The sequence below is a fragment of the Pongo abelii genome, chromosome 8, assembly GCF_028885655.2.
Source record: "Pongo abelii isolate AG06213 chromosome 8, NHGRI_mPonAbe1-v2.0_pri, whole genome shotgun sequence".
NCBI classification, from domain to species: domain Eukaryota; kingdom Metazoa; phylum Chordata; class Mammalia; order Primates; family Hominidae; genus Pongo; species Pongo abelii.
The window spans coordinates 93,822,501-93,850,355 of record NC_071993.2 but is presented as its reverse complement, the minus strand read 5'-3'; the positions used below and the strand labels follow the sequence as shown (position 1 = coordinate 93,850,355).

Genomic DNA, 27,855 nt, shown 5'->3' with positions numbered 1-27,855 from the left:
AAAAACATACTTTAAATTAGTTGCTTTTTTTTTTTTTTTTTTGAGATGGAGTCTCACTCTGTTGCCCAGGCTGGAGTGCAGTAGCACGACCTCGGCTCACTGCAATCTCCACCTCCCGGGTTCAAGCGATTCTCAGTGTCCTGAGTAGCTGGGACTACATGCTCCACCATGCCTGGCTAATTTTTGTATTTTTAGTAGAAATGGGGTTTTGCCATGTTGGCCAGGCTGGTCTCGAACTCCTGACGTCAGGTGATCTGCCTGCCTCGGCCTCCTAAAGTGCTGGGATTACAGATATGAGCCACCACGCTCGGTCTAGGTGCTTTTGATTATCTTTGTTAGGCGTGGTGACTGGGTGCCCCAGTCAGCCTTCCAAAGTCCTCAGGTTATTTAAAGTGGCCGTGCTTCTGAGTAAAAATTGTCAGCACATATCTGATCAAGAATTTCTAACTACTACTGGGTAGCAGAAACATGCTAAGAGAGAAGTAATTTAGAAACTGAAATATTGCATCTTCTAGGACATTTTGATGTTGTATGAGACAAGGGAAAAATATGTTTGAAATCTGAATTGCCTTAGAAAAGCTGGAGGAAATGATTATTTTGCATAACATGTATGTAAAGTTTATGGTATTATTGTTCTCATCACTTCTATAGTATTAAGGAGGCACTGTTGCCCATTACAAGATTGTGATTGAAAGAACAATCAAAATTCTACTTTTGGGTATCAGGAACATTGTCATCGTGCTTTAGGTCCTCAGTAACTCTTCTAGTTAGGGACAAAAGTCCTAATAAGGAGGGTCAAGGATGGAGACTAGCCCTTCTGGTTGGGGTGAGATGGAGGGAAGTACAACCAGAAAGTGAAAAGCAGGATGGGGCTGGAGCATTCTTCAAGATCTTCTTATCCTTTTTAAAAAAATTAATTAGTGTGGAATGGTAATAACAGAAAGTGTACTTTCAGCCATTGTTTTCGGACATTTGATAAACTTTCAGTCTGGCAACTCATGTCTCCTTTAGTTGTGATAATTTTTTTAAATTTTCTCTTTTTAGATTTAAAATATTTCTAAATCTTTGTTTGTTTTTTTCTTGCATTTTCTTGAACTCCTGCTATTCAGATCTTGGGCTTCTAGATTGCTTTTTTATTACTCTTCTCTCAATTTTCCATCTTTCGTTTTATTTCACATCTGAAATTTTTTTTCAACTTTTTTCTATTGTTCCTATTGAATTGTTCATATTGACTAGGAATTTACAGGAGCTCTCTTTTTAAAATTCTCTCTCCTTTTTCTGGTACCATCTTGTTCTTTTTTGATACCTTATGTCTTTGAAAATGTTAGTAAAAGTTTTTCATAGTCTGTTTTCCAAGTTCTTTTTGTTTGTTTGTTTTTTATCTTCATCTCTGGCTTTTATATTTATTAGAGAGTTTCTTCAGATACCTGGTGATAGTTTTTTTTAGTTGTCCATTCATATTTTAAAGTAGGCACAAATAAAACTGTTTGGAAACTCTTTGCATGAGGCGAGCTTGTTTATATGGTTTCAGTGTAAGACGATCAGTATCCTTAAGTCTTTTTTCTTAAAATCTTGGGTGTTTCTAGAAAAAAATTCATCTGATCATTCACCTGCAAGTTATTCTGGGTGCCTAAGGAGGTAAAAGGCGAGGGCAGATCCTACTTAATCTTTTTGCAACTTTCACTTTGTCGCTTGTTTTTATTAAGATACCACTACTTTTAGCTGTGTTTGATGTCCCCTACTCTAGAAACTCTCCATTTCTCTTTTCCACAGGATAAACTTCAGTATTCTATGGTGTGGGGAAGAGGCAGTTGCTCAGCTGTACAAAGTGAGAATCTAGAGGAACTTATTAAGTGGTCTTTTAACTCCACTTTCACACCATTTCCAAGGTACTTGATGCCACCAATTCCTCATACTTTTAAGGCTATAGGAAATATTTAGTGTTATGTAAATCAGAGTGCTTCTTTCCCCTTTGCTGGCTTAGGGCTCCTTGTTTTGGGCCTGCCGGATCCGTCACCACTGATTCATGTGCTTCCCAACTTCCGAAATTGTGTCCCTGTTTTCTCCTCTTCTGTTCTCTTTGACTGTTTTGATTTCTTGTCCCTTTTTTTAAAAAAAAAAATCCTTTTACTACCATTTCAGAGGAGTTTTTGGAGACAGTGAGATAGAACGTATATGTTCAGTGAAATACCTTTTTGGAAATCTGATTCATCTTTCAATTAACTGGACTGAGTTTTCTATTTCCCTTTTCACCCCCCAAAAAAGGATGTGGGTGCTAGATTGTTGAGATCCTTGAGGCTTGACAAAATTTGTCAGTTGTCTTTATATTTATATACTTTATATTTTTGCTGATTTCATTTCCTCTTTTGATCTGCTTTTAACATGTTGCTCTCTCTTCTTTCCTCCTGAAGTATCAGTAGGTCACAGGCCAGAGGAGAGAACCTAGGGTTTCTCCGTACCTTCTTTAAACACATCTGTCTTTAAGAAAAAAATCATGTCTTGTTTTTACATTGTGGTTTCAATTCTTTATTTCATAGCCTCTTCAAACCTGTTTTATATGATCAAATTCATGGTTTGGTAAACTTTCTGTTTGTCACACCTGGCAAACCTCCCTCATGGTGGGTCATTTCCTTGTGTGATTCATAATTTTCAATTATTTGCTCATCCTCAGCAAAGATTACTTTTTCCATGGGAGTCCTATGAACCATTGCTTTTTGAAGCACCTTTAAGGAGCTATTTATATTTGTTTTCTTTTATATTTACCTTAATTTCTTGGCTTGGAAATTTCACACTATGCAGATAGGGTAAATCTGGATTCTGTATCATTGTGTGCCAGTTTCATGGGTCCAGTTTTTCTGGTCTTAGAGAGATTCTTGCTTTATTCAAGGTCTAAGTTTCAGTCCTCTGCCCTGGCTGGGATCTTAAGTCCCCAACTCCTAGCAGCTAGAGTCCAAATCTGATATCCCTGTGGGATATAAGTGTTAACTTGTATCTTTTCTACTCTGAATTTGAGATTTTTCTTCTTTTGACACATGAGAAATTCTTTTTCTTTATTTTGAAACTGATTATGGTATTAAAATGTCAGCAGTTATATTTTATGTAGATTTTTATGTGCTTGATGTATAAAGGAGATGCGCATTACTGGGTCCATGTTCTGGAACCATAAGTCATCTCCTTTGCATTCTCATTTAATTAGGTATTCAGGAAACATCTATTAAGTGTGTACTATGCATTAGACTCTAGAGATACCAAAGCAAATGAAAGGACAAAGGAAGGTATAAGGTAGGAAGAATATTCCAGGCAGAAGGAACAACTTTCAAGGTATGAAATGACTGGTTTGTGTGGGAATCTATTGGAACACTTGAGTATGGGTATGATACAGGCCCAGAGCTTGTAGGGCAAGGCTGAAAAGTACAGGTAAATAAATAGGCTGTGTCATGGAAGGCCTTGGAGCTAAGTCAAGGTGTCTGAACGTCATCTTGAGAGCTGTGGGGAGCTTAAGCCTCAAGTGAAGAGATCAGATTATGTACTAGATCTCATGGCAGTGTGGCAGAGGGTTGCAGTTGAGCCAGGCTGGAGGCAGAAACTAAAGCAGAAGCAAATGGGAATAGGGAAAAGGGAATAGTTTGAGAGAGCCTTCAAGATAGGATCTCCAGGAATTCATGATTAGATATAATGCATGAGAGAGCAAGTGAAGTTGCAAGGGGCAATCCTGTGGGCCAGATTCAGCTTGCATGTTTTTTGTTTATTTTTGCCCCTTAAAAAATTGAACTTTAACTGCACTAGGTGTGGCTTGCCCTATCCTGTTTGCCACAGTCCTGATGACTGCATATTCTCTGTGATCCAGGTTGATTTAATGTGCCTGGGTTCTGACGGGTATGTGAACTTGAGAGCCTGATGGAATGACTTCCTTGGGCAGCCTTTTTAGTTTATGCTTGCTTAATCCTGGGGGGTGTGAGGAGAGACAGGGATGAGGAGGGATTAAGGAATGGTGGGGCAGGGTGACCTCCTTCCTCTGTTCTGACACTGGCTCTGCCACCTCCCGAACCTCCAGTTGCCACCCCTATCCCCATCGCCAGCTCTTGACTGATCATTGTTGGATTTTCTGTAGGAAAGGGAGGAAAAGAAGGATCAGAACTTTTTCTCCCATAGATGCTTTGAAAATCCCCTGCTGCTATGCCCCTACTAAATTCCATGTCAGTTTTCTGATCTTTCTTACCGCCCAAAAGAATGCAGGATTACTTTTACTTTATAGGTGAGTAGATAGAGGTAGTTTTAGTAAGCTAGGCACTGTGGATATGCTTTAGAATATGGCATCAAAGATTCTTAAAAAGCACAGGATAGTAAAGCATGGCCTCACCCTTTTCCTAAGCCATCTGGCTTTTTGCAGTTTTAACTTACTTTTATGATGGATTCCAGGGCACATGCAATATTTTTATTCCAGCTAAATGAGGAGCAAATTAGAAGAATTTTAGCTCTCATTTTGAAAAAGATAGGAAGAAGGGAAAGGAACTGAGTGTTGTGTGATAGAAATAGCCTGTGTTAGACTTTCCCAGGCTTCTCAGGGCAGATGAGATCAGTACTGTGTGCATCAGCTCACGTGAGAGCTAATGGAATTTGGAAACATTGATTAGGTCCTACATTCTTCCAGTACTGCTGGAGTGAATCCGTGTCCAAGTTCTACAGATTAACTAGGCAAATATTAAAATAGTCCTGCTGGTTCGGACTCAGAGGGGCAGTTAGTCAGTTGAGTGGGAGTAGATTATCTCCCGAGTTTTTGGTAATTAGTACTAAGAGTGAAATCCCATGGGAAAAACAATAGTGATTAGTTATCAGTAGAGCTATTATATTAGTTTTTATTGTAATGACAACCGGCAGAGTTTTTTTAATAGGCTTTGCTGTTTTTCAGCAGCCTGGATGGATGGATATTGAAGGAAATGTAGATGATAGAACAATTGTAAAGCTAATAGCTTATTGTTTTCCCTCTGGAATGATGGGAAATATCTGAGACTGGAGTTGCTTTATGCACTTGGATTCAGATTTCAGCTTCATCTTTTTTGGTGGTTTGGCTTGTATGCCTGGACCATTATGTCTTGGGAATATGAAGAATTTGGGAACATAATTATACACAGAAAGCCAAGATTCCAATTATTTAGAGAAATCTGCAAGCTCATTTTATATTTTTTTAAGAAAGCTAATGAAGGAAACACATATTTTTAAACTTACAAAGCAGCCTACATGTTCAAAAACATTAGAGTATGTTTGGGGGAAAAAATCCTTTCCCCTTCTAAATGCAAGTAATATATGTTTTTCAGGGAAATTAGAAAATACTGAAAAAAAGTAAAGCAGAAATTTATTTCATAATTCTATTACCCAGAGGTAAGGGTTAAGAAGTTAACCCTTTTTTCCCTGTGGATATTTGTAATATGTGTTTACGAAAGTAATACATTTTGTTTGTAACCTGTTTATGTGACAAAGCTATAAATATGTATTACTATAGATATGGAAATACGGTACAGTCTGTGGCAGAGGCTTGGTATTCTGTTGTACAATATATTTAATCAATTTCTACTCTAGAGCTTTTAGATTCTTTTGCTAGTTTTTTTGCCATAATGAATGATTGTTTAGATTTCCTGATCACTAAATATTTACATATATTCTGTCACAAAATGACTCAAGTGGAGGCTTGGGGAAGGGGAGGCAGAATTAGCTGGTGTTGCTGGTGCCAGGACTCTCCATGAAATGTATAAAACAGTATTATATTTCATATCCTCAGTGAACAACTGTAAACATGTCCATGGTATACAGTGGACATGGCTGATTTATTGTCATTGTATCATATCTGTTTTGTCTCCCCAAATTCTCTCTTTCCTTCTACAACACTGAGGCTACTACGATGGAATGGGTCATTTTGGGAGAGGTGGGGAAAAGGGGGGAAACTATCAATTGCATAAGTTATAGGGCAGCTACTGAGAGAAATATATTTCAGATGTTGTGAAATCTAAGTGTTAAACATTATTGAATAAACACAGTGTGGAGGAGACCAAAAGATATCATTAAGTAAGGCTCTTCTAACACCCTAAAGTCTACCAGCCAAAGTGGACAAAAAGGCAAAATATGTACACTCCAGCAAGCCCTTCTTCTTATATCTTAGCAAAGTAGGTCAGCACACACTTAGTTCAAGGGGCCATTTCATAGGGGATGATTTTATTTGCTAACCAGAGTTGGACTGTGGAATTGTGAGCACAGCATGTAATAGCAGTTTAAAATAAGGGACAATTTAAAGGTTAAGGCATCAAAAGTAATCTTCTAAAATTTTCTCAACGGTAGACTGAAATAAATGTGTAGGTCCTTCAGCTGGAACTATGTGGCTGTTACTTTAACCATTTTTGTTCTTCAAATCTATACCATTTTATGAACTCTTCCTATTTAACTCTTCAAATGCTAAATAACAAATCTATACCTTATTAGATTTGTTTGGAGTAAAGCTATCCAAATTGAATTAGAGAATAATTGAGCACCTATCTCATGAGTATTTCAGTGGGCTACATTGCCTTAAAAGATCTGTTAGGTTATTATTTACTTTTTTTGAGACAAAGTCTTGCTCTGTTGCTCAGGCTGGAGGCTGGAGTGCAGTGACAGGATCTCGGCTTACTGCAGCCTCTGCCTCCCAGGCTCAAGCAATTCTCATGCCTCAGCTTCCTGAGTATCTGGGATTACAGGCATGAGCTACCGTGCCCAGTTAAGTTTTGTATTTTTAGCAGACACAGGTTTTGCCCAGGCTGGTCTCAAACTCCTGGCCTTATCTGCCTGCCTCAGCCTCCCAAAATGTGTGAGCCACTGTACCTGTTCTGGTTATTATTTTATGGAAAGTTCCAGAAGATGTAAAAACTTGAAGCTTTTACAAAGAGGCACTTAGTCTGTTTCATAATAAAATAATATCAATTCTTGATTTGTACTGCCCTTTAACAAGGTACCCCACAGGTAGTTTTGTGTTATAAAGTTTGAGCTAAATGCTACATGTCCGCAAGATTTTGATCTTGCTTTAAGTCAACTGTAAGCTATCAGAGTAAAGTCATGTATATACTCCATGTTACTTTTGCTTTTGTTTCTATTATTCAATGTATTTATTTTTTGTTACATTAAAAAAAATAGAGATGTTGTCTCACTGTGTTGCCTAGACTGGTCATGAACTCCTGGCCTCAAGAGATTCTCCCACCTTGGCCTCCCAAAGTTTTGCGATTACAGGCACGAACCACCATGCCCAGGTGCTTTTGTTTTTAGAGATTTGATACGTGAAGCCAAAAGTTTGGTTCACTGTAAGTCTGAGACTATGCATATACGACTTTCATCATTCTTTTGTCATTATCAGCATTTAGAAACATCTAGAATCCTGTAGTTTCTCAGTACTTTCTTCACTGACATGCCAGCTTGTTTGTTCAATCTTGAGTCCTTCATGCCTTAAAAAATCATAAAAATTAAATTATTAATTTCATGGCATTCATTTTAAAAGTCCATCGAATCATCAAGGAAAGAATAAATTATATTCAGTATAATAATTTCTTATATTTTATGTATTATGTTTTCCAAAGCACTGTCAGGTACATGCAAATTCCCTTCACTAATAGAATAAGTGGATGGAATAAATTATTCCATACTAGGAAACTGAGGCACTGGGGTTGGAGTACAGGTTAGCGCTAGAACAAGTGTTAGAATTCACATTTTCTGAGCAATTGCCCCAGGTCTCGTTGCATTGCGGTATTTTGTGGTATTCTGATTCTTGAAAACTTATGTTCAGTGTGAAATTTGCATGGTAAATTGTTAACCCTGTCTTGTTTCTAGCGAGTGCCAGATGACAAGGCAGTATAATAGATTATTTATGAATAAGGATAAAAAAATTTATAAATGATTTATTTACTAATTTTGGTTAGTAAATTTTTTTTTCATTACCAGAATAATTGCTTTTACTTTTCTGTTTAAAGACCTGCTTGGCTTTGATAATTAACTGTACATTGTTTTTACCATGTCATGGCATATTGTCTGATGGTTTTTATAATATTAAAGTCTAAAATTGGAGCCAAATTGAATTTAGCAGATTTCTTTTTTACTAAATTGAGGCTAAATATAAAATCCTGGTAAGCTTAGAATCTATAATGAACATGTGCTGTCTTTCTCTGCTTTTTTTTTTTTTATTATACTTTAAGTTTTAGGGTACATGTGTACAATGTGCAGGTTTGTTACATACGTATACATGTGCCACGTTGGTGTGCTGCACCCATTAACTCGTCATTTAGCATTATGTATATCTCCTAATGCTATCCCTCCCCGCTCCCCTCATCCCACAACAGGCCCCAGTGTGTGATGTTCCCCTTCCTGTCTCCATGTATTCTTATTGTTCAATTCCCACCTGTGAGTGAGAACATGTGGTGTTTGGTTTTTTGTCCTTGCAATAGTTTGCTGAGAATGATGGTTCCAGCTTCATCCATGTCCCTACAAAGGACATGAACTCATCATTTTTTATGGCCGCATAGATCAGTCCAAAGTCTGATCTGAAACAAGACAAGTCCCTTCTGCCTATGAGTCTGTAAAATCTAAAGCAAGCTAGTTACTTTCTAGATGCAGTGGGGGTACAGGTATTGGGTAAATATAGCATTTCCAAATGGGGGAAATTGGCCAAAACAAAGGGGTTACAGGACCCATGTAAGTCCAAACTCCAGTGGGGCAGTCAAATATTAGAGCTCCAAAATGATCTCCTTTGACTCCAGGTCTCACATCTAGGTCACACTGATGCAAAAGGTGTGTTCCCATGGTCTTGAGCAGCCCCACCCCTTTGGCTTTGCAGGGTACAGCCTCCCTCCCGGCTGATTTCATGGACTGGCATTGAGTGTGGCTTTTCCAGGTGCATGGTGCACACTGTCAGTAGATCTACCATTCTGGGGTCTGGAGGATGGTGGCCCTCTTTTCACAGCTCCACTAGGCAGTACCCCAGTAGGAACTCTGTGTGGAGGCTCTGACCCCACATCTCCCTTCTGCACTGCCCTAGCAGAGGTTCTCCATGAGGGCCGGGCCCCTGCAGCAAACTTTTTACTGGGTGTCCAGGCATTTCCATACATCTTCTGAAATCTAGGCGGAAGTTCCCAAACCTCAATTCTTGACTTCTGTGCACCCGCAGGCTCAACACAATAGGGAAGCTGCCAATGCTTGGGGCTTCCACCCTCTGAAGCCACAGCCCAGGCTGTATGTTGGCCCCTTTCAGCCACTGCTAGAGTGCCTGGGACACAGGGCACCAAGTCCCTAGTCTGCATACAGCACGGGGACCCTGGACCCGGCCCATGAAACAACCTTTTCCTCCTGGGCCTGTGATGGGAGGGGCTGCTGTGAAGAACTTCTGACATGCCCTGGAGACATTTCCCCCATTGTCTTGGGGATTAATATTAAGCTCCTTGCTACTTATGAAAATGTCTGCAGCCAGCTTGAATTTCTCCCAGGAAAATGTGTTTTTCTTTTCTATCACATAGTCAAGCTGCAGATTTTCCCTTATCAAACTGAATGCTTTGCTTCCCTTATCAAACTGAATGCCTTTAACAGCACCCAGGTTACATCTTAAATGCTTTACTGCTTAGAAATTTCTTCCGCCAGGTACCCTAAAACATCTCTCTCAAGTTCGAAGTTCCACAAATCTCTAGGGCAGGGGCAAAATGCTTCTGGTCTCTTTGCTGAAACATAACAAGAGTACCTTTGCTCCAGTTCCCAACAAGTTATTCATCTCCATCTGAGACCACCTCAGCCTGGACCTTATTGTTCATATTGCTATCAGCATTTTGGGAAAAGCCATTCAACAAGTCTCTAGGAAGTTCCAAACTTTCCCACATTTTTCTGTCTTCTTCTGAGCCCTCCAAACTGTTCCAGCCTCTGCTTGTTACCCAGTTCCAAAGTTGCTTCCACATTTTCAGATATCTTTTCAGCAACACCCTACTCTACTGGTACCAATTTACTGTATTAGTTTGCTTTCACGCTGCTGATAAAGACATACCCAAGACTGAGGAGAAAAAGAGGTTTAATTGGACTTACAGCTCCACATGGCTGCAGAGGCCTGAGAATCATGGCGGGAGGTGACAGGCACTTCTCACATGGTGGTGGTAAGAGAAAATGAGGAGGAAGCAAAAGTGGAAACTTCTGATAAACCCATCAGATCTCATGAGGCTTATTCACTACCATAAGAACAGTATGGGGGAACCGCCCCCATGATTCAAATTATCTCGTGTTGGGTCTCTCCCACAGCACATGAAGAGAATGGGAATTATGGGAATAGAATTCAGAAGGAGATTTGGGTGGGGACACAGCCAAGCTATATCAGTAGGTAAGGTAGTTGTTAATCCTGTTTCTCAGAGGAAACAGGCTTGGGAAGGCTAAAGGACTTTGTCAAGAAGGAAAGTAGCTGGATGGACTCTCAAGCGCAGGCTCCCTGGCTCACTTGGCTGATACTCTTTCTACCATAGCACACACATAAGACCATTAAATTGTATTGTGTACCACAGGTATTCATGGTTTAGGAATTCAGGGAGGAGAAAAGGATTATGAAGTGGAGTAGACAGCTAAGGCTTTGCAGAGAAGGACCTTAAAGACTAAAGGAAGAATCTAAACTTTTTGATGAATACGTAGAGAATTCCAAGTTATGGGGAAGCACAGGGGTTATTTTAAGGAAGGAATAATTTTGTTGTCCCAGTTTGTTAATAGAAGCCATTAATTTGTCTCACTGTCTCAAAGAGGCCCTGATGGGGCTCACCTTTGCAAGATTCAAGTTCCTTTGTTAGATGTGTGCTTGCCATGCTTGTAATGCCAGATGGATACTTGATGGACCATTATGAAATTGGCTCCTAGCATTTGATTTTTTCCTATTTTAAAGTTGATTGTCTATATACCTGTTTTAGTACCAGTACCATGCTGTTTTGGTTACTGTAGCCTTGTAGTGTAGTTTGAAGTCAGGTAGCGTGATGCCTCCAACTTTGTTCTTTTTGCTTAGGATTGTCTTGGCTTTACGAGCTCTTTTTTGGTTCCATATGAAATTTGAAGTAGGTTTCTCTAGTTCTGTGAAGAAAGTCAGTGGTAGCTTGATGGGAATAGCATTGAAGCTATAAATTACTTTGGGCAGTATGGCCATTTTCATGATATTGATTCTTCCTATCCATGAGCATGGGATATTTTCCCATTTGTTTGTGTCCTCTCTTATTTCCTTGAGTAGTGGTTTGTAGTTCTCCTTGAAGAGGTCCTTCACATCACTTGTCAGTTGGATTCCTAGGTATTTTATTTTCTTTGTAGCAATTTTGAATGGGAGTTCACTTATGATTTGGCTTTCTGCTTGTCTATTATCGGTGTATAGGAATGCTAGTAATTTTTGCACATTGATTTTGTATCCTGAGACTTTGCTGAAGTTGCTTATCAGCCTAAGGACATTTTGGGCTGAGATGATAGGGTTTTCTAAATATACAATCATGTCATCTGCAAACAGACAATTTGACTTCCTCTCTTCCTATTTGAATGCGCTTTATTTCTTTCTCTTGCCTGATTGCCCTGGCCAGAACTTCCAATACTATGTTGAATAGGAGTGGTGAGAGAGGGCATCCTTGTCTTGTGCCAGTTTTCAAAGGGAATGCTTCCAGCGTTTGCCCTTTCAGTATGATATTGGCTATGGGTTTGTCATAAATAGCAGGGACATGGGTGAAGCTGGAACCCATCATCCTCAGCAAAGTAACACATGAACAGAAAACCAAAAACCGCATGTTCTCACTCATAAATGGGAGCTGGACACAGGGAGGAGAACATTACACACTGGGGCCTGTCATAGGGTAGGGGGAAAGGGGAAGGAAAGCATTAGGACAAATACCTATTGCATGAGGGGCTTAAAACCTAGATGATGGATTGATAGGTGCAGCAAACCACCATGGCACATGTATACCTAGGTAACAAACCTGCATGTTCAGCACATGTATCCCAGAACTTAAAGTAAAATAATAAATAAATAAATATTTCTTAAAAAGTTGATTATCTCTTGAGAGGAGATTATGTGACTCTTCCTCTCATCAGAGAGAACTGAAATAACACTTTGGCCTCTGTCTGGTCCCTGTGTTTCTCAGGGAATTTCCTATCTTGGCTGGCTTCCTGTGCTGGACAAGGGGGAAATGAAGAACCTAGGTGGAAAGCCTGTGTTCATCTCCCTTGGGCCTCAACACTCCACTGAGAATATTTCTTTAGAGTTCTCATACCCATTTCAAGATGTTGAGGGTTCCTTTGGCTGTTTTCCTAACTCTGCTGAAGAGTGTTTGAAGGGAGACCTTGGGTCTGAGGCCAAGGAGGTCCCCTTTTCTTCCTGACCTTCTGCCAGAACTCCCATTTGGCGTGCATGTCTTCTCGACACTCTCTGGGCAGTACTGGTGGCAATTGAAATTCTTTACGGTGGTTTTTAAGCAGTCAGAGATGTACTTTGGTTTTACATTTCTCTAGAGAATGCCCATCTTATTCTCCTTGCGCATCCAAATTGTTTTACAGCCATTTTCATTGTCAATGGTATTTTCAGCAGGTTTGTTTTCCATTAAGCCATCTACACGTTACTAGGTCTAAGGAATATTTTTGAAGATATTGAGCAGACATCAATTGAGCATCTTCTGAGCCCTGGGCATGTAGATCTATGGGTGCTTAACATTGTAGCTACTTCACATTCACTCGTAGGCTCTTCGGGGAGTCTAGACAGACACTTAATCACAGGAAGGTGTGACAGGGAAAGTGCACGGTACTATGGATGCTCAGAAGAGGGAACACCCAGTTTGTTTGCAAAGTCTGGAATATCTTTAAAAGCTATTATTGCCATTTGATTGGTTGTTATATGGACTGAAAAACTGAGAGTGGACTCTCAGAGTAAGATTGGGACTCCCAGAGTAACATGGGATTCTTTCTAAAGTAAGATTTGGGCCAGCCCGAGCAACATAGTGAGACCCCCCCCATCTCTACAAATATTTTAAAAATTAGCCAGATACAGTGGCATGCACCTGTGGTCCCAGCTTCTGGGAGGCTGAGTTGGGAGAATCACTTGAGCCCAGGAGATAGAGGTTGCAGTGAGCCATGATTGCACCACAGCACTCAAGCCTGGGCAATAGAGTAAGACCCTGTCTCCCCCTGAGAAGCAAAAGATTTTGGGATTCAGTAGAGATGAGTCCTATAGGAAAAGGGGCAAGGAGTAGGACAGCCTCGATGAAGTCGGCTTGAGAAATCCTGGTAAATAGTTTCTTTATTGGAGGATTTCCTGGAGCTTTTAACATCCTAATGCATACTGCTGTCCCCAGGAGAGATTATAGTATGCATTCCTAGGCTTATTTGGCTATATATTTTTTAAAAGCTTGGAAGATTTTATCAGATTATTATTTCACAAAAACATACTCAGGGAGATAGCATTTCAAGCCCTTAAATCTCCAGATCTTTGTAACAGTCATCATTTGAGAAAAAAATGAGCCCACTGGTAGATAGAGTTTTTTTTCATAGTGAGATGTAGTGGACAGTGGCTACTGGATATGATAGATAATTTGAGAAAGAAAATCAAAAGGATGTGGGTACCCACAGACCCATCTGAAAATCACTGCTTTTAGAGCTAGGTTATGTTTCATGAACCTTCATGTATGATTTCTTAGTTAAATATCGACAACAACCCTGTGAAGGAAATACTTGATTATCATTATCTTCATTTTAGACGTGAATAAGCTGAAGCTCACATAATGGATTATGTATGGGAGATGCTGAGAGTCAAACTGTGGTCCGTCTTCTGCCAAAGGCCACATTTCATCAGCTATTATTATGCTTTGTTAAGGAGTTTGTTAAGGTCTTTTATTTTTAACTTTTCTTGTTTTTTATTTTGTATGATTATGATAAAAGTAATATATGCTTATTAAAGAAAAATAGGTGGAGAAAAGTAGAAAATACCTACAGAACCATTATTAAGTATAACTCCAGTTAATATGTGATATATTTCTTTCCAGTTGTTTTATACAATATTATGTAAGTTGAGTGTCCCTTATCCAAAATGCTTGGGACCAGAAGTGTTTCGGATTTCAGTCTTGGGGATACTTTGGAATATTTCCAGAATGCACTCAGTTGAGCATCCCTCATCCAAAAATCTGAAATGCTCCAGTGAGCATTTTCTTTGAGTATCATGTCAATTCTCAAAAAGTTTCAGATTTCGGAGCATTTTGGATTTTGAGCTTTAGCACTAGGGATTCTCAACCTGTGTACCATAGTTAGCCATAGTTACAGTTATATGTATTATATATACACATTATACATGTGTATATATCTATTTATGCATAAATTTATAAAATTTTGAATCCTGCTTTAGAATCTTCCCTACAGATATGCATTTGGTTATTTTCACATAGTTAATAAAATATTTTAATAAGTAAATCCACTGAACTAGAACTCAGAAACTTAACTTGTAACTCTTCTATGCAGACTGCCACTTGGCCATGGGCAAGTTTCTTGACATTTCTGGAACTCACATTCTTCATTTATAAATGAAGGAGTTGGATCAGATCCTTAATTTTTAAACTGTGGGATCCCACAGAACCTGAGAGGGGCTGAGATTAAGAAAGATCAACAGAGCAGTCAGGACCTTGGCCCTTCACATGTGCTTCAACCCAAGCAGCGGCATTTGTAGATATTTTATATATTTGGGACCTAAGCACAAATGGAAAAGGGGATTCACTGATTTTTTTTTTTTTTAAAGAATATAAAAATATTAAACCAGTTGATTTTGAAGCTCAGCAATTCTATGAGTTGCTGTATGTTATGTACATGTTTAAACATTCTTCACGAGGTAGAGTAAGCAAATATATTTTATTCTTTTAAATTATCTCAGGAAGTATGTAAGGACAAAGAGAATACCTGGTCTCTTGACCAGGTTGAAACGTGTCCAAAGCACTGTCAAGTTGCTTCTTAGAAAATAGACCATTGGAAAATCTTTTTTTTTTTTTGAGAAGGAATCTCGCTCTGTCGCCCAGGCTGGAGTACAGTGGCCTGATTTCGGCTCACTGCAAGCTCCGCCTCCCGGGTTCACGCCATTCTCCTGCCTCAGCCTCCCGAGTAGCTGGGACTACAGGCGCCCGCCATCACGCCCGGCTAATTTTTTGTATTTTTAGTAGAGACGGGGTTTCACCGTGTTAGCCAGGATGGTCTCTATCTCCTGACCTCGTGATCCGCCCGCCTCGTTCTCCCAAAGCGCTGGGATTACAGGCGTGAGCCACTGCGCCCGGCCGACCGTTGGAAATTCTATAAAATATGTCTCCTTTGACAACATCCATTTTCAGATCCAATTCAATGTGTGTCGCAAAAGACTAATAACCAGGAAATCAGTTTCAGTCCCTGAAACGAATACATGTTTGAAAACTATTAAGTTTACCAATCACTGGTTTTCTACTTTCCTTATGTATATGTCTTTGCATTTTGAGAGGGGTAATTTGGAAGTACAGTATCTTGATATTTTCTCTTGCTTTCACAGAAGGAAGAATCCTGCTCAAAAATGAGGTGAATTAATGCTTGGGCGCTCAGGAACCCTGGACAGCTACATGAGGTGTTTAAAAACTGCCCCGACCATCTTGCCAAACAAGTCTCTGCTCATGAGGCCCCACAGGATGAACGAGCCGAGGCAGGACAGTGTCCTGCCCTGTCGGAACAGTGACTGCTGACCTGCCAAGAGTGAGCTGGGGACTGCCTGCTGTCTGCCAGTACAATGAAGGAAGTGGTTTATTGGTCACCCAAGAAGGTGGCAGACTGGCTGCTGGAGAATGCTATGCCAGAATACTGTGAGCCTCTGGAGCATTTCACAGGCCAGGACTTGATCAACCTAACCCAAGAGGATTTCAAAAAACCCCCCTTGTGCCGAGTCTCCTCTGACAACGGGCAGCGGCTCCTGGACATGATAGAAACCCTGAAAATGGAGCACCATTTGGAAGCACACAAGAACGGCCATGCCAACGGGCACCTCAACGTTGGCGTAGACATCCCCACCCCCGACGGCAGCTTCAGCATCAAGATTAAACCCAACGGGATGCCAAATGGGTATAGGAAAGAGATGATAAAGATCCCCATGCCAGAACTGGAGCGCTCTCAGTACCCCATGGAGTGGGGCAAGACTTTTCTGGCTTTTCTTTACGCACTTTCCTGTTTTGTTCTCACCACAGTGATGATCTCGGTCGTCCACGAACGAGTACCTCCTAAGGAGGTGCAGCCTCCACTACCGGACACATTTTTTGACCATTTTAACCGGGTGCAGTGGGCCTTTTCTATTTGTGAAATTAATGGCATGATCCTTGTAGGACTCTGGTTAATTCAGTGGCTGCTCTTAAAATACAAGTAAGTCAAGTAAAAGCTCTAAGATTCAATGATTATGGGATTTGCACTCAAACATCTAATTATTATTTATAAATGAAATTTATCAACTTGCTGGGATCAAAACATACTATTTTTTTTTCTTTTTTAAACACATACCCTGTTGGACTAACTTACTGTCTGGAAGCTTTAAAAGAAAATGTTGTTTGTTGCCTGTTTTATGCAAGATTCATACAGGATAATGAATAAGACTGTTAGAGATGATGCTCTGTTTTCACTTACTAAGAAAGAAAACTCTCAGACATCTTCAGACAGTACAGGCTATTGAACAACAGATCAACCACCTAGTCTTGGTTGGTGTTACTAACCCATTAAATAAATCGACAGTTGGCCTAAGCACTATAAATTGGCTGCATAGCTTTTCCCACACAGAGTCAGACATCTGGAGCCTTAGCAATATGTATTTAAAGATGTTTCACACAGAATTCAGAACACCTGTTCCAGAGTGGCTTGGGTTGTTGGGAAAACAATACCCTCTGGGTATGACTTTGGGTAGGTGGGAAGTGGATGGACCTGAATGGATTCCCACCTTCTACTACTACTACTTAAAGCAATATGTGACTGTTCCATTCAAATTTCTCAGAGTTTTAAGTAGGCAACTCCCACTTAGTTCCAGGTGTATCCAAGGTGGCTTTCACATCCGAAGCTCTAAACTCAACATGGACCTCCTCAGACAGGCTGTTTACTCAGGTTGCCTACATTGTCCCTTCACTGATGTTTGATTTTCTCCTTAGTTAAAGGAACACCTTATGGTTTCCATGAATGAGGGTTGGAAATTGGTTTGTTAAAGAGCTGAGTTTCTCTCCGGTGGAGTGTGTTTCATGATCCACCATGTGGTTAAATATTAACGAATTCATCTTACAGCAAGAAAACAAAATGCACACTAAGAGTTCATGCTGAACGTTCTTTGACAGAAATGATAAGGTTTTTCCTAGTATGTTTTATAATGACTCTTTTTTTTAACCTGATATATTATATATCTACAAATTGAAATAAAAGCAGTTCCTGACACTTTCCCAGGGATGGACGGTCTTAACTGGTATAAAGAAAGCCATTTAACCAATCAATGTTTATTTACAGACGGTTTGACAGTCCTAGAGTTTAAGCTGAATCTGAAATAGAATTGTTGGTCTGCGCTGCATTTAATTTGGGGGAAGACCTTTTTTTTCTGTTCCTTTAGTTTTAAGAGGCTAATAAATAGGAATAGGCTTTAGAAATACAAGATACTTAGAGTTTATTAAATGCATTATTTTTGCTGCCAAACTTTAGTTCTGCTTTTGCCTTTTTGACTTTTAAACTTTTTTCCTAAAATCCCATTGGATCAAAATACCAGTACTGTACAAAGGCAAGGTCAACTCAAATTATGCTTCCTGGGTTTTCCCTGATATTTGTTGTTTTGTTTTTGTAAGTTTGCTCTTTTTCCGGTTTTTCATCAAAATTTTTAAATTCAAGCAAATAATTTACTACCCCACAATATAACTTTGAGTAAGTCTTAACAGTTACAAATCCGAATCTTTCACAGAACTGTGACTTTTAAGTAATTTTATTCTTATAAAGTATCCTCTTAACCATAAAACTAATTTTCTTAAAGTATATTAATAATTACAATTTTCCCAACAGGAAATTTTCCTCAAATCTATTTCTCTTTAAGCTTTATGATTTTGTGTTTTCCTGGTACTTATTGCCAATACTGTAGTCATTTATATATTTAAATTGCTCAAAGCAAGAAACCAGTTGATTTGACAAAATTAACTCAGTGCTGGAATGCAGGCAGCCTGGGGTCTGGCCTCAGGTGTGTCCAACTTGCTGAGTGGTTTGGGTGGATGCTTACATCTCAGGAGCCTTGTTTTTCTCACAAACAGAGTAATGGCGTCTCAGTCTAGATGATTTCTGTTGTCATACACATATACAACTACATTTTATTTGATTCTAACATAATTGGATGGGCCAATTATATTGAATTTTATTAGCTTCAGAGCGTTTGTGTCCAGAATGCATCCAACTAAGTCCTCTCTGATTTTCACCTCTGGCGGGATAGGGATGTGGGAAATGAAAGCAGAATCATCATGATCATCCTAAGCATCGTCCACCTGTCCTTCTACTGGGGTCCATCGCTGGTTTCCTGTCTCTCTCCCTGTGACCTCTCTTCAGTGTATTTGGCCCACCAGACAGGTAGGAGGTAGGAGGTAGGAAGAAAGATACAGATGACGCATCAAGCAGTGAAGATGGATAAACTACCTTTTCCTGGCTCTCATAGAGAAGGTTAAAATCTTTCATAGTGTCAGAGGGACCCTTTGTTTCTAGTTATTTGGTTATTGCAATATAGCAGATTTATTTATCTGGCATTTTGGAGAAATTGATCCTTCTGGTTATGGGATATTCTTAGCAGAGAGTTAACTTCTCCCTCTTTTTGTATTTGACTCTTCTGAGTGTTGACCCCGTCCCCAATCTCCACTAGGAGGTGTGCCACTTAGGGGCCTGTTTTATACGACTTCTCCAAATTAAGCCTATTTGGCCAGTAAGTCCCAACAGGATATTTTTACTTTGATTTTAGAAGTCCTGGATCCCTTAAAAAATCAGTCTATCCTTCTTATTTCAGTTTCTTCTACTTTTTTAGAGAAGAATCATGGGATGGAACTAGAGGATCACTTACTTAAGAAATTAGATCACTGGAATTTGGCCAAAAACTCCCAGCAATAAACCCTTTAACCAAATGTTTGAGGTGCTGGAAAATCTTCATCTTGAATTTGTGACATTGTGACATTTGGTTCTATCTTTATATTGTATACAATTGTCCTTTACTATTAAACATAGGTTTTGATTTTTTTTGTACTTAAATTTTTCCCTCCTTTCATTCTTAATGTCCCCCCTGCATATCCATATGTATATATGTTTATATATACGTAAATCCACATGGGATTTCCATGACCTCTCAAAATGGAAAGCAACAATAATACCTGTCCTTGAGAACTTTTTTGGTTTTTAAAATTGTAAATAATGTTGTCTCCCCATTTAGAATTGGACTTTCAAGCCACTGACTAGGAAAAATTCCTGGGAAATCTCTGCATTTGTGTCAGACTTCACTGCAAAACAGGTATCCCTTGTTTTAAGAAAGCATGATAAAGAACATATTAAACTTACAGATTTGATGAAGGCTGAAGATGTAAGGATTTTTCATGCATGGCTAAATCATGGCTAACACAGTGGCACCTATGTGTGATACATGTGGCTCAGCTCTACTGGGACATGGTGAACACCTGAAGAAGAAAGCCAAGGAGCAGGACTATAGAGTTTCCAAGTCACCAGAGAAATTATGACTTAGTGTGGTGGTCATAGGTTCCTCAAACTCAATTTGCGTGAAACCAGATTTACTATATTTTTCTTCCAACTTTTTCTTCCTTGTATCTGGCCAGTGGCATTTCCTAGAAACCTAGAACTCCTCAGTTCCTTTTATCCAGATAGTCACTAAGTTGTTTCAGTTCTAATTTTAGATCCATTTCTTCTTTCCATTTCTATTTAGAACTCCATAGTGAGTGCTCAGATGGAGAACCAGCTCCTTAGCCTGAAGCTCAAGGGCCCTCAGCATCTGGTCCCAATCTCTCCTGCCTTATCTCTAGCTACTCCACTCCACAGTTTTCCTCAAACACATTAAGCCCATATCACATTCCATTCTATTAGTTGTATATATGTCTCCTTCATTGCTAAATTGTAAGTTCCTCAAGGGGAAGAACTAGATCCTATTCATCATTCACCTTTCCATCCCAGTGCCTGGCACTTGGGATAGAAAGTGCTTACCTAAAATTCATTCATTCAACTAATATTTATTAAGCAGTATACCATATTTCAGGCACCGATAGACCCTGGGGATGCTGCACTGAGCAAAGGATCCTGATGCTTTCGTGAAGCTTATATTCTGGCCAGTGTAAGGGAGGCAGTAAATGAATATGTGATATTGGCTAGTGTGATGGAGAAAAATAAAGCAGTGCAAAGGGCTAGCAAGTGTTGGAGAGAGTGGGGAGAGGCTGGTATTTTAGACTGAATGATTGGAAAGCAGACTCCTCTGATTAGATGTGGTTGAACAGACATCTGAATCAAATGAGAGTGAATACCATGCATGTGTTTGGGGAAGAGTAGTTGATGCAGGAGACACAGAAAATGCAGAGTTCTGGCACTTACCTGAGGAACGGTCAAGGGCCCATGTGGCTGAGTTAGCTGGGAGAGAACCCTGATGCAGGAGGTCAGTGAGGTGTTGGCCTTGTGGGCCGTGGATGGATAAGGAGTTTGGATTTTATTTCCAGTGTGGCAGTAAGCCATTAGGGGAGAAGGATACGAAAAACCTGGTGTTTTAAAAGAATGAAACTGGTGTTTAAAAGAATGTGGCTGCATTACAGAGACTAGGGAAGCAAGAGTTGAAGCAGGGGGCCTGGTTGAGATGCCACTGCAGGCTGGGCGTGGTGGCTCATGCCTCTAATCCCAGCACTTTGGGAGGCTGAGGCAAGCAGATCACCTGAGGTCGAGAGTTTGAGACCAGCCTCACAACTTGGAGAAACCACATCTCTACTAAAAATACAAAATTAGCTGGGCGTGATGGCAGATACCTCTAATCCCAGCTACTCAGGAGGCTGAGGCAGGAGAATTGCCTGAACCTAGGAGGCAGAGGTTGCAGTGAGCTGAGATCGCAGCATTGCACTCCAACCTGGGCAACAAGAGTGAAACTCTCAAAAAAAAAAAAAAAAAAGTCATTGCAGTAGTCCAGGTAGAAGATGATCATGACTTAGACTCAGTTAACATTTGTTTAGTGAATAAATTTTGTGGAAGGGTAATGAGAAGGGCTGAACTCTTTCTAGAAGACACTTACAGTTTCTAATCTTTTATAATGACAGGGCTGACTTCTGTTGCAGTATCTTTCTCATATGAGGTTTTTGGGGGTCTCTGTGAATCCCTGATTTGAATATGGAATTTGATGGAGAAATAGCATTTACTAATTTGGGGAAATCTCCAACTTTGTTTGAATATATTTTATTTCAGAGCGAAACGAAGTCAGGTATATATCTTGATATGTGTTTTCTACCATAGCTTCTTTTGGGTCAGACATTTGCCTAAAAGGAATAGCATAAGACAGTTGTATAAGGAGAAATTAAATATCACAGGGTATATTAGTCAGTTGTTGGTGAAAAGATTTGAAGAAAGAAAAGAAACCATTGGACAGTTGGGTTATGGGTTGGGGTCGGGGTACAGAGAGCTTAGTGGTAAAACATTCTGGCATAAACAGTTGCATTGATTTGTAGAGAGGCTAGTGAAATGGAAATGGTCACTTAGTGGGCGACAGTTTTCTCTGAAAATTGATCCCATGCAAAAAGGGAAGGAAATAAAGAAGAAAAATGATGACCACAGATCTTGCTTGGGACCTGCCATGACATCAAGTTTTAGAACTGTTTCTAGGGGCTTTTAATCCTACAGGAAGGAACAGATACAACTTTCCAGTATGGCTTTTCTGGGATTATATGCTGAGAGAACTAGGATGGATTTTTAGAAGTTTACTAGCATTCTGTATTTCATGTTTGGAGGTCACTTTGGGAAATACTTTTTTTTTTTTTTTTTTTGGTATTTTAACCTTTGATAAACCTTTTGGGGGCCTTATTTGTCAAGTGGGTATCAGCCAACATAAGAGATTTTTTCTGTAGCATTTTCCTCTCTTCTGTGAATGGAATCTAATTTCCAAGCATAATCTTTGTACTGATTGGCAGTTGCTTTTGTCAGATGCTAATCTGTTTTTGGTTTGTGTTTTATTCAATAGACTAGATTCTCCACTAACATTTATCTTTCATTTTACCCTATTTTAATCCCATCAGTGTTTCTTTTCACATTAAGTTGATTGAATCGAAGTACTTAACTCCTCTTCTGTTCCCAAAGGTAGTTTATGACCCACAGACACTGTCAACAATTTTTCCCTTGTTTTTATGTCTTCGATGGTTGTGATTAAAGTTCTTAAAAGCATTTGATATAGAGAGCATTTGATATGAAGTTGGGGAGAGTGGGGGGTTTCTATTCAATAGAATTTATTTTCTGAGTTCCAGAAGAACCTTTTCTTAAGGTCATTTCACTTTACTATATATTAGCCCTATACTGTGGGACTATAATGGTAGTCTTTAATGGAACTTCAGAACATTTTTATGTTTAGTTATTTACCAAAAATTATTGGGGACTGTGTGCTATGGATATAGCAGCGAGCAGAACAGTTGAATGGGGGTTATATTCTGGGAAATGTTTCTTCTCAGAGTGACATCTCAGTTTTTGAAAATGTGTTGTCTAAACTCCATCCATGTATGAAACTCATGAGGACAAAATTCCCTCATATTACTGGTGCTTTTTTGGATACTTACCCATTATTTAATTCTCTGATAAGCTGTAATATTTCTCTCCAGCAATAAAGCAAGGTAAGTGCTCAGGGATTACCTCTTTCCTTCCTTTCTATTCCCTCCACACATGTAGCTGCATCAATTATGTGCTTACTCAAAATCTGTTTTGTTCTGTTCCTTTTAATCCATGTTGTCAAAAATTATTATCCTATTCAAGAGACAGGTTCCAAACTAACTGATTTGAGAGTAGTAAGCATTAATGTGTATTGTATCATTTGATACAATCAACCCTTAAAACAAGTAGTGTTATTCTCTTCTCTCAGTGAAGAAAACTGAAACTTGGAGAAGCTATTGACTTGCCCAGCATCCTACAGTGGCATATTTTGGGCACGGCAGGCTCTTCAATATACATCCAGTCTATAAATTTCCTGGTATTATAGGCACCTGTCCTCTGGAGATGTATTTTTTTTTAACAGATTTAGTGTCATAGATGCCACGTGCATAGGACAGAATAAAAACAAATGAGTTCAGTTTTTTAATTATAAATTTTATGTGTTGGGTTCCATCTGAGAGACGTGCATGTGTTTCAGGATGGATCTGCCAACTTTGATAGCTGTCCATTTTTGCAGTTCCCCATAGACTGTAGAAAATGCCCTTAGCTCTGTCCTAGCTCTGGAACCTTCTAAGTGTGGAATGGGCCCTACTCACTACTAATCTGATAAAGCTTCCTTTGCTACCAACTTCAGTCACATTTCTGCACTTAAGACCACTGACTAGGCATGCCCAACCTTATTCTTTTTCTTTCTGTTTCTAGTACGTTTTCTCTCCTCCCTTGCTTCTGACCTATTATCTATCTAGGCTCAGAGCCTGAGCTGAGATCCCGTTTTCTCTCCTTTCCTGGGGACCTTCTCTGACCCCTTCTCTTCCCAGATCATCTGGATCTCCTAGCCTCTTGCAGGCCTCGCTGTGCCTTCTCTGTCTTCTTTTTGTTTACCGAGGGCATTTTTTTGGAGTGGGGAAAGACACTCTAAAGGCTAGATGATGGATTCAGTCCCAGATTGTGCCTCGCCTTTCATTCTCATGTTAGTGAACTGGTGGTCTTCTTTGCTTCTACCTTTTCTAATTTACAATTTTAGGTCTCATGACCTAAATACTGGACTGAGCCATAGGAATTATAGGGAAATTGTAGATTTTTCTCTAAATTTAGTAATCCCAGCAATTTGACTTGTAGGCAGATTAGAAGATAAGGATAAACAAAAAGACAAACCAAATTATCATCTCACCAGAGATAAATGATGCTCATATTTGGGTTCATGTAACTTTTGATATTTTTCTGCATGTGCTCATGTGTATTTCTAAATGGTGTCATTTTGGCCTTCTCTTTTACAGCATGCCCAGGGATTGTCTATTTCCCTCCTCTCAACAAACCATCATGGATGTCTAATTACTCATGATCTGATTTAGAAGTCACCACATCTGTGTCCCACCAGCCTGTCAGTGCCATGACTGTGGTGGTGAAGCATGTGGTTATACTCAGTCTTACACTGGAAGTTCATTCTTGATTTAGATCCCTATAGCTACCTGCTGACTGAGTGACTTTGGCCAAGTTACTTGACTATTGTAGTAGCGTTGTTTCCTTACCTACAAAATGAGAATTATAGTTTCTATAATGCTGTCTTGAGGATTGAACGAGATGACATGCATAAAGCACTTGACAGAGTACTTGGCATCCTCCTGGTTCCCAAGCCCACCAGTGGCATTTCCATTCCTCCCAGTGCTCAGCCCAAATGTGTTGGGTTTTGTTTTGTTTTTGAGATGAGATCTCACTTCATCCTCCAGGGTGGAGTGCAGTGGCATGATCATAGCTCACAGCTCACTGTAGCGTGGAACTCCTGGACTCAAGTGATCCTCTGACCTTCCTCACCACTTCTATTGCTGCCATAGGTCTAACCACCTTCATCTCTTACCTAGGTTATTACCTGGTCTTGCTTCCTTTTAGTGGGCTTTTAGTACATTTCTCTTCTTCCACCTCATATGGCGTTGAAGCCAGTGTCCTCATATGGTGACCTAAGAGGTCCTCCCAGACCTCATGCCCTGTACTCCCTTTATAATCAACAAACACTGACACACGCAAGCCTCTGGAATTTTCTCCCACAGATAACCTCCTGGTTGACCCATCATACAGAGGTAGACCTTCTCTGACCAACTTAGCCCCCAATTCTAACCTCCCTTCCCCCAATGAGACTCTCACTTGGTTTTATCCTTTAGCACTTATCTAACATGCTCTGTATTTTACTTATTTCTTTACCTGTGTATTGTCTGCCTCTTTCACTAGAACACAGGCACCACAAGCCAGGCTGTTTGTCCATTCTGTTCACTGCTGTATTCCCCATGTTTAGAATAGCACATGTATATTCATTATGTGAATTTTAACAGACACTAAAATTTATTAAGTGTTGCACATGCTAGTTCCTGTGCCTAGAATTCAATAAATGTTAGTGACTGCTGGTGATGTGTCTGTTATGTTTTCAGAAACCCCCTGTTAAAATAACAGTGTTACTTTTAAGGATAATCCCTTAGCCCAAGAGTAAACATTAATTGTTCAGTTCTGCTGGCTGTGACTAAGCAAGCCCCTAACAGTGTGACTCAAGGTGGTTAAGTTTTGATGATGGGAAGAAATGAGGAGATCTGGGTGTGTATACACACACACACACAAACACACGTGTATGCATATACACATTTGTATTCTATGTATATATACCCTAATGTATACACACATATATGTACACATATATACATACATTATTTTTGTTGATAGCCTAAAATACCAACACAGAAATGTAACACCTTTTGTTTACAGTTTTATTTAGCAGTTTCTGGAGGATACTTGATTTTAATTCTACATAACTATCTCAAGTAGATAGTATTGATGTTTTTGTTCATGTCTTATAGGGTAGCATTTTTTCTTTACTTCCTGTTACAACCTGTATATAACTTAGGAAGTAACATTTTAATTTCATGGGTTTTGTTGTGACTCTCTCATTGACTTACTCTCTGGCCCCAGGCTAGTACTTAAATTCCTCATACGTTAATTTCCCCTTCTGTAAAATGGGATAATGGTATATGCTAAACAGGAATGTTGTTAAAATAATTAGTAACAAAGGTGTGAATTTTCTTTGAGTTGGATTTTAAAAAGCAAAAACACGTAGTATATGTACAGACACATTTCTGGACTGGTGCACAGGTATGTCTTATTTTCCTGATTCATGAACTGTGCCATCTACCCTGTATGGGTACCTAGGAAGTATTAAATGAGTTCTAAATCTCCCAGGCAAGCATTTATTTTGATTATTTTGCCTGTTCTACCATGTTTAGTCTTGCTCTTCATTTGTTTTACTAACCTTTCCTTAGAATTTTCTCTCCTAAAGTACTGAATTATGCCCTGAATTTTCCCAAATGGAGTCTGTAGCCATTGAGATACCTGAGGCTGTGATGGGTGGAAAGGCCTTACAGGACAATGAGACTAGAAAGAAGAGAGAAGGATACAGAACTCACAGGCCTCAATCTCCAGGGGTTTGCAGTCCTGGTTGGATAATGGAGCAATCTCAGCAAGTGTTTTGAATAAAAATATGAATGCAGAAAGGATGCAGAGTGAAGGGATAGTGAGCATCACGGCAGAGTAATTCTGGCAGATATATGAAAGGGTTTAAGCAACAAATATTTGTAGAAAGAAGTAGAAAAGGACTTCAGGGAGAATAAGAATTAAAGCTCTAGAGCAGAAAACTGTGTAGCGTTGCTGGTACTGCCAGTCATATTACAGGTACCATCATAAGTCTCCCTGGGACTAAAAGACAAGAAAGCACAGGTTTTCTTAAGAGTGTCTTCTCACAAAGGGGATGAGACATTTTTGTTGGTAATGGTGATGCCAGTCTCACTATTAAAAAATACCATACAGTAGAAACAAAATTTGAAGGAATTGGGAGGATGAAGTGGCTCTGTCCAGCTAGGGACATCTGGAAACCATGAGGTAGATGCATAGGATTATAGCAGACATAATCATGTGAGAGGCCAGAGAAAGAGATTGACAGGCAAAAGCAAGAAATTGAGTTTGTGTTTAGGGAATGAAGAGTGTATCTTTTTGCCTCTGGCAGTGGGATTCACATCTAGGAGAAGACAGAGGAGGTGGAGGCAGGAGGATCATTTGAGCCCAGGAATGCAAGACCAGCCTGGGCAATATGGCAAGACCCTGTCTCTACAGAAAAGTTTTTAAAAATTAGCCATGGTGGCCTGCACCTGTGGTCCCAGATACTCAGGAGGCTGAGGCAGGAGGATTGCTTGAGCCCGGGAGATCGAGGCTGCAGTGAGCCATGATCATGCGACTGCACTCTAGCCTGGATGACAGAGCAAGATCCTGTCTCACCAAAAAAAAAAAAAAAAAAAAAAAAAAGGCTTAAAAAAAGGAGACGTCATGTTGAAGGGAGTTGAAGAAAGCTGTGAGGGGAGTTGTCATAATCCAGGGAATCCAGGTGCTGTAGCAAGGAATTAAGGAAACAGGTTTTAGAATTTCTTTGGAGTTAGCTTCCACAGAATATGGGAATGTGGGGGTGCAGAATGTTGTCAAGAGGGCTGTAAAGAAATTAAAATAGAAGGATTGGATAGAGAGGAGCAGGGGCTTCCTTAGAGTAGGGGACCTCTCTGAGAGATGACATTTGTATGGAATGTCAGTGACAGGCAAGTGTCCCAGAAGAAGGCAGAATCCAGGCAGAGAGAATGGCTGGCACAGAGATCCTACTGAAGGCAGGAGGGACTTCGCAAGCTGTGTTCAAAGAGCACCGAGGGCATTGGGCTGAGATAGAGCCTGGAGAATGATAGGGAGGGTGGCCAGAGGGCAGGCTAGAGGGAGGTGGCCAGATATAGGGCCTCAGTGTCTTGGGAAAAGATTTGGATTTTATTAAAATGAGTTTGACAACCATTGGAGGGCTTTACGGGACATACCTGTTTAACTGTTTCAAAATAGATGGTTCTGGCGGTTCTAAACAGAATGGATTTTAGGAAGCTACCTTAGTCT

General features: G+C 39.8%; 1 protein-coding gene across 12 annotated transcripts in view; it reads left to right on the top strand.

The window, feature by feature from the left end:
• The window catches only part of SGMS1 (sphingomyelin synthase 1), a 319,772-nt gene that overhangs the window by 265,416 nt on the left and 26,501 nt on the right, over positions 1–27,855 (top strand). For all 12 annotated transcript variants that reach the window (XM_063727644.1, XM_063727650.1, XM_063727645.1 and 9 more), the window contains one exon: positions 15,539–16,392. In XM_063727644.1, coding sequence (XP_063583714.1) covers positions 15,770–16,392 — 623 coding nt within the window. In that variant the 5' untranslated portion in view covers positions 15,539–15,769. The remainder of the gene's footprint in view (positions 1–15,538; positions 16,393–27,855) is intronic.